The sequence below is a fragment of the Eumetopias jubatus genome, unplaced genomic scaffold, assembly GCF_037043125.1.
Source record: "Eumetopias jubatus isolate StellerSeaLion01/CBP00866 unplaced genomic scaffold, mEumJub1_p1.0 scaffold_4, whole genome shotgun sequence".
In the NCBI taxonomy this organism is placed as follows: domain Eukaryota; kingdom Metazoa; phylum Chordata; class Mammalia; order Carnivora; family Otariidae; genus Eumetopias; species Eumetopias jubatus.
In genome coordinates, this window is record NW_028274810.1 from 141,713,875 (window position 1) to 141,721,617 (window position 7,743).

At 44.6% G+C, this 7,743-nt stretch overlaps 1 protein-coding gene across 2 annotated transcripts in view; it reads right to left on the bottom strand.

The window, feature by feature from the left end:
• FZD6 (frizzled class receptor 6) overlaps positions 1-7,434 on the bottom strand; it is a 40,281-nt gene extending 32,847 nt beyond the window's left edge. Inside the window, exons 1-2 of one of the 2 annotated variants that reach the window (XM_028112374.2) lie at positions 7,419-7,434; positions 1,318-1,466 (exon numbers count right to left, since the gene is read on the bottom strand). In XM_028112374.2, the coding sequence (XP_027968175.1) occupies positions 1,318-1,398 (81 nt within the window). In that variant the 5' untranslated portion in view covers positions 1,399-1,466; positions 7,419-7,434. Of the gene's footprint in view, positions 1-1,317; positions 1,495-7,418 lie in introns of those variants that run through there. The other variant, XM_028112365.2, reaches the window with a different exon arrangement.
• Positions 7,435-7,743: the final 309 nt, after the last annotated feature.

Below are 7,743 nucleotides of genomic sequence, written 5' to 3' on the forward strand. Positions count from 1 at the left end.
GCCACGTAAAAACTGTTGAGAGGAGACTTGGTATTCATGGCACAGATGAGAAAGAGAAAGAGAGGTAAGTCTGAATAGAGATTAAAAAAAAAAAAGTACCAAAATTCCCAGTTTAATTTTTATAGAAATTTTTTGAAATGAAATTTGCATGGGGCGCCTGGGTGGCTCAGTTGGTTAAGCAACTGCCTTCGGCTCAGGTCATGATCCTGGGGTCCCTGGATCGAGTCCCGCAACAGGATCCCTGCTTAGTGGGGAATTTGCTTCTCCCTCTGAGCCTCCCCACTCTTGTGCTCTCTCTCTCTCTCAAATAAATAAAATCTTTTAAAAAAAAAAAGTCCATCGCCCAGCCAACCCATCCCTCCCAAAGTTCTGCTATTTTAGACCTGAATCTACAAATGAGGTAGTCGAAAAACTATTCAACTAAACAACAGTGGAAGACTTTTGAATGCACAAAATCAAATCTAATCACTTTTTAAATTAGTGTCTACATTAAAATTGTAGGAGTTTCATCTCTTAGCAACATTCTGAGGGGGAAAAGCCTTTACCACCCCTGGACATTTCTTCTGGAGAAAAACTACAAAAATTTTTGTCTTCTTTCCTTCATGAGTCAGACTTATCAACCTAACAGATCTGTACAGGAGGGCAGGTTCCCGTCTCTACAGGTAACTCTTCCCACACATCCCTAGCAATCTGCATATCTCTAAACCGGAGGCAGGTAACTGAGGTACCTAAGGCAATCTTTAGTGTCACTCTGCTCCTCCCCAGACATGTGGTTTCTTTTAACAGGTATCTTACAAACAGTACTTAAGTGCCACGCTTAAAAAAAAGTCACTTTTTAGCGAAACACTACAGCCCCCAAATCTTCCAGTAATGGATTTATTTCAGAAAACCTGTGCCAGGTGAACATTATAACTACTTATGAAAATATAGGGATATAGTTCAAGCACTTTTAGTCCAAGCAACGTAGGATATATGTTCAATGAATTAGGAAAAATTCAGAATTCACATTTCCAGAGGAACTACCATAATTGATTCAGGGAAGCAAAATATTTGCTAGCTGCAAGATATTTCAAAATCATCACTATGTCTCATATAAAATGAACCCTACCTTAAGCAAATCCACTAACAAGGGCCACAAAACCACACAAAACCTAATAGGGGAAATTAATTTTCAAAAGGATGTATTCAAAATATGAAGTTGTGCACAACTTAAAGGAATCCCTTACTGTGTTTAAAAAAAAAAAAAAGTCACATTTATAGTTTATTCCAGAGCAGAACATAAACTATTTCTCTATAAATGTGTGAAGAAATACTCACCTCCATTTTCACAGCAGCTGTACTCTGGTCATAATGCCTCATCAAATTAGGGAAAAATGTCATGTTGTAGGCCATTTTCATACATCTGGGAACAGTAATTGGTTCACAGGTGAAAAGACTGTGCCCTCTTATGAAGGGGAGAAAAACACATGTCCACAAAAATGTCAACATTTCCATTTTCTTCAAATTCCTGGTTTTACCACATGGCTGGGATTAATCGCTCGAATTTTCATCCTCAGATTTCCATCCAAAAATAAAATGTTCAAATTCCTCTTTCATTATTTTGCCATTTTGAAGGAAGCTCTTTTCCTGAAATGAGTTCTGGGTCAATTACTGTAAAAACAACCAAGAGAGGGCATCTGCAACATTTGTCATAAACTCAAACGCGGACATCAAAGTGCAGAGTTAAGATTTTCACCCTGGGTAACTAACACTGGAAAAAGGACGGAAAATTCCGTCCTTTCGAGATACTCTTCCACCTGCTTTGGCACAGAATACAGAATTTGCTGAGGAAGTCTCATCTCTAGGGAACTGATGATAGAACGTTTGTGCTGTCTGAAACAGATGGTAAAAGGGGGACAGAGGATGAGTGCGGTGGAGGAAAAAAAAAGTCATACTGGGTTTGGGAATAAGTTAAAAAGCATTAATAGAATTGTAAAATCTGAGGGCCCCTGTTGGATATCTGATTACGCACGAGAAAACTTGAGTCCCAGGGCAATTCCTTAAGACCTAATGAGTTCCTCAACTCTTTAAGGGCTCCAAAGAGCCAGTTTCTGTGGCAGTCTCTGGGAGAGAGACGTTGAGACTTTCCTGCTTTTCAAAGGGCCAACTAGGCGCAGACGTCTAGGATTCCTCCCGGAGGAGCGAAATTAGCTCTCACGGGCTGGGGCGAGGAGTGACCCCATCGAAAGGGAAAAGGAACAAAGCTGGACCGGGAGGGTGACGGACGTCTGGGGGACGAAAGGCTGTGGGCCCTGAGTCGCGACGAACCGCACCCCGCACCCCAACACCCCCGCCCCCGCCCGGTGCCAGGCTTCCAGCACCTGGCACGGTAACTCGCCCCACCTGCCCCGGGGCCTACAGCCGGGCAGTAGCGTCCCGGCCCGGCTGGGCGGCGGGGGGCCCCGGCCTCGTCCTTCGGGAGCTGGCCCCAACTTCTGCGGAAACCCTGGCCTGCGCGGCCTGTGCCGCCGCCGCCGGCCGCACACCTGTGGCTCCCGGCCCGCCGCCCGCCCGCGAGGCCCGCCCGCTCGCCCCGGGACCCGCCGGGCCGCGGCCGCGCGCGCAACCGGCCCGAGGAGCCTCACCTCCCTCCAGTCCTCGTCCAGTCGGCCGTCCGCCCACCGCGACCTGAGACGGCGGCTCCGGGAAGCGTCCGGAACTCCAGCTGCCTCCCGAGCGGCCCGGGGAGCGAGGGCCGAGCGATCCCGCGAGACTGCGCCGCCAGGTCGGGCGGGCAGGTCTGGGCTCGCGGCGGCGGCGGCGGCGACGGCGGCGGACCTGGCCCTCCGCCCGGCCCCGCCTGCGCTGCGGCCCGGGCGGCGCCCCAGTGACCGGGGTCGGGCTGCGGGTCCCGCTGTGCGGCCGGCAGGTCCCCTCCACCTTGCCGTCTGTTCTGGTACCCGCAGCACACGACTGGGCCGCGCGGCTCGCTATCCCGGTCCAGAGGGGTTCGGCCTAGAAGGGTTTTCTTGAAGCTCTTGGTCATCCCCTAAACAAAACTTCCTTTAAGAGAACCCCCTGCGTTTCGTATCTCAGGACACACAAGAGTTCTTAAAAGGGGGCAGACTTGCTCTGTAAAGTCAATCGTCCAGGTGTCCTTAGTTGGAAAGTGGGTAACTTCCTCGGTAACTATCCTAAAAAAAAAAAAAAAAAAAAAATCCCTTTTGTTAATTCCGGGAGTCCGGCCACCAACCTGAGGGCAGGTGGCAATGGGATTCCAGCCCTGGCAGGTCCCACAGTTTTATTGAGGCAAAAGCCTAATAGAAAGTTGGACTACTTTAGAAGTCAACCTGGTTTTTAGTACCAACCATGTCACACAACATCTCAGATGTTTCACCTATTATTCATCCCTCCTTTCTTCCTAAGACCCAACGACCAGGGATCTTTTTCCTCTTTCCATAGTTTTGTCTTTTCTAGAATGTCATATAGTTGGAATTGTATATGTAGCCTTTTCAGATTGGCCTCTTTTCACTTAGTAATATTCTTCAGCGTCTTCTCATGGCTGGACAGCTCATTTCTCATTAGTGGTGAATAAAATTACATTGTCTGGATGTACCATCATTTATTTATCTATTCACCTCTGGAAGGAGGTCTTGGTTTTGGCAATTGTGACTAAAACTGCTATAAACATCCGTGTGCAGGTTTTGTATTGATGTTAGATTTTCAACTCTTTGGGGCAAATACTAAGGAGCCCAATTTCTGGATCATAAGGTAAGAGCATGTTTCGTTATATAAGAAACAGCCAAACTGTCTTCCAAATTGGCTGTACCATTTTGCCTTACCACTAGCAAAGTTTGAGAGTTCCTCTTGCTCCACATCCTCAACAGCATTTGGTGTTGTCAGTGTTCCAGATTTTTGCTATTCTAATAGGAGCAGAGTGGAATCCCATTGTTGTTTTAACTTGCACTTCTCTGATGACATATGATGTGAACATCTTTTCATGCACTATTTACAGTCTGTGTATCTTCTTCTTTTTGTTTTTTTTAAAGATTTTATTTATTTATTCGACAGAGAGAGACACAGCAAGAGAGAAGACAAGCAGGGGCAGAACCGGACTCCCCGCTGAGCAGGGAGCCCGATGCAGGACTCGATCCCAGGACCCTGGGATCATGACCTGAGCCGAAGGCAGACGCTTAAGAGACTGAGCCACCCACTGTGTATCTTCTTTGATGAGGTTTCTGTTAAGGTCTTTGGCCTATTTTTTAATGGGTTGTTTGCTTTCTTCTGGTTGGGTTTTAAGAGTCCTTTGTATATTTTGGAGAACAATCCTTTATCAGATATATCTTTTGCAAATATTTTCTCCCAGTCTGTGGCTTATCTTCTAATTCTCTTGACACTGTCTTTTGCAGAGCAGAAGTGTTTAATTTTAATGAAGTCCAGCTAACCAATTATTTCTTTCATGGATCATGCCTTTGGTGTTGTACAGAAAAAGTCATCAACAAACCTAACGAATTCCAGACTTTCTCCTATGTTATCTTCTAGGAGTTTTATAGTTCTGTGTTTTATATTTAGGTCTATGATCCGTTTTGAGTTTATTTTTGTGAAGATTTTGTGTAAGATTTGTGACCAGATTCATTGTTTCTCATGTGAATGTCCAGTTGTTCCAGCACTGTTGGTTGAAAAGATTCTCTTTGCTCCGTGTATTGTCTTCAGTCCTTTGTCAAGTCTATATGGGTGTATTTCTGGACTCTCTATCCTGTTCCTAATGAACAAAGCTGGGCCAGGAGGGTGACAGAATGTCTGGGGGAGGAAGACTGTGGGCCCTGAATCACAAGTAACTGCACCCTCCAACACACACGCCCCGCCCAGGCTTCCAGCACTGGGCAGGGTGACTCGCCCCACACCCCAGCACCTGTCCCTGTGTTGAACATGTCTACTGGTACCATTTTTGTGACAGCATTTGCTCACTTCATGTCTCTGTGCCAGATTTTGGTAATTCTCAAATTATGTCAAACTTTTTCACTACTATTATATCTGTTATGGTGATCTGTGATCAGTGATTATGACTCAAAGTTCAGACCATGGTCAGCATTTTTTAATTAAGGTACGTACATTGTTTCTTTAGACATAATGCTGTTGCACACTTACTAGACTACAGCATAGTGTAAACATAACTGTTATATGCACCAGGAAACCAAAACATTCATTTGACTTGCTTTATTGCAATATTTGCTTTATTGCAGTGGTCTGGAACCAAACCATAGTATCTCTGAGGTATGCATGTATCTGCTTATATTACCCATCTGTTTTTGCATGCTGTCTACTTTTTCCTTTAGATCCCTTAGCATATTAATCATAGTTATTTTAAATTCCTGGTCTGATAATTCCAACATTTCTGCATATCTGAGTCTAGTTCTGGGGCGTGCTCTATTTCTTCAGATTGAGTCTTTTTGCATTGTAAGTATGCCCTGTAACTTTTTGTTGAAAGCCAGACATGATGTAGTAGGAAAAAGAACTGCAGTAAATGAGGCTTTAGTGATGTGGTATTAACATAGGGATGGGGGGTGGTGCCTGGGTGGCTCAGTCAGTTAAGCATCTGCCTTTGGCTCAGGTCATGATCCCAGGGTCCTGGGATCGAGTCCTGCGTTGGGCTCCCTGCTCAGTGGGGAGTCTGTTTCTCCTCTCCCTCTGCTGCTCCCCCTGCTTGTGTTCCCTCTCTAGCTCTCTCTCCTACTCTGTCAAATAAATAAATAAAATCTTAAAAAAAAATAAAGTGGGGAGTGGGGGGTGGGGGGTGGGGGGTGGGGGAGCATTCTATAGACCTATGATCAGGGCTGTCTTTTAGGGAGCTTGTGAACTTTACAAGTGTTTATCAGTTTATACTCTTCTCAGATGGGACAATATCACCGGAGTGGGCTGAGAGGGGTCCGGTATTTTTCTTCCCCCAACTCAGGCTCTGATAAAATCCCAATAGGTTAGGCTTTGACAAAATAATTTCCCTGGAAGTCAGCCCTTATTAAGAAGAACAGAATGCTCAGGCATATTTTAATATGGTTTCTTTGCTCCTTCCCCTGCCAGAAACATGAGGGGACTTTTCTCCACTAGTCACTGTCAGAACCTGGTAGAGCTTCGGGGGTTGCAGATGCACAAACCCACAAGTTTGGGGGTTCCCTGAAGACTGGGTCCCCGTGGGGTTTTTAACACTCAGACATGTCTACACTGAGTCTCCAGCAAATCATCAATTAGAATTCAAGTTTTCCTATCCCCTACTCGTTCCCCTGGAAGGTTTCTGCTCTGATAGGTTGTGATTCTCTGTGTCTGTCTCTCCAATTTGAGGAACAGCAGTGGCCTTATGATCTCAATTCTCTGAGAGATCTAAGAAAAGTTATTGATCTTCAGTTTATTCAGCTTTTCACTTGTTCAGATGGAGTGATAGCTTCTCAGTTATTTACATGCCAGACCAGAAACTCCAATCCTTCATTTTCTAAAATAAGTATTGCTTTAAAAAATGGCTCAACATTTCAGTTGCTACTGCCTTAGCAGAACAGAGTTTCTCTGAATTAAAATTAAGTTCAAACATTCCAAGAGCTATAACAATTCAGGAAAGTTATGTAATTTAACGTTGTTGTTAATAGAACACTGATTATATGAAAATCATGATTATAATAACAAAATTAAGTGATTTTGCTAAAATGAAGAGAAGAAAATAAAGTTTATGGAGTAAACATATCACTTGTAAATTGTGCCAAGTTTTTATTTTATTACTTATCCAAACATCTCCAGCCTGTCACCAGGCTAAGCAGATGCACACAATAATAATTACATTTCTTGAACTTGGTAATTTGCCTATGCTCATTAAAATATACCTTTATACATTAAATTTTTTTAAATTTTATGATAAAGGTAGGGAGGCAGAACATATTTTATTTAACAGTCTGTTAGCTTGATTTATGGCTTTTAAGTATATAGACATATGGTACGGTGTCCTCCTTTGTACTCTTGCCTGGAGCCCGCACAGGTCATGTGGGTAGACCTGCTTGTAATCGCTGACCTGATGCCCAGGCCTTAGGAGTGGAGGGAGCAAACAGCAGTAGGGGGACCCCAGCTGGAGGAAGCTGAGTGAGCGGGAGCAAAGAAGGTGACAGAGGAAGAAAGGAGCTTGGGCTCCAGGGGCTCCTTCCCTCTTGAAGTTCCCTCCCAAACTCTTGTTTGCCTTACCCTTGAAAGCTCTGCTCAAGGCTGCAGTCCCTCCAAGTGACACGTGCGAATGTGATGGCTTATTGACTTAATTTGGGGGAGTCTATGAACACAAGTAGACGATAGCCTTTATTGAAAACTTTCACTTGAAGTGCATGGCCTGTTGCTCCCTGCTCTAAAAGCTAATTGCTATAGCGTCTCTAGCCTAGCCATTAACCTTTTTGCTGTAGTTGTATCCACTATGGTTGGCCAGAAATAATACACCTTCTAATTACTACCTCCAGTATTACTGGGAAATAAAAATTTCAGTAGTAACATGACACTGCAGGAAAGAGGTGGAGGTAACTGAGTTTTGATGAGGTATGAGGATAGAGTCCCCATAATGGGATTAGTATGCTTGTAAGAGGAAGAGACACCAAAGCTTTCTTTTTCCATCATGTGAGGACATAGCCAGAAGGTGGGCATCTGCAAGCCAAGAGGCAAGCCCTCATAAAGCACAAAGAACCAGATCTGCTGACACCTTGATTTTAGACTTCTCAGCCTCCAGAGCTGTGAGGGATAAATGTT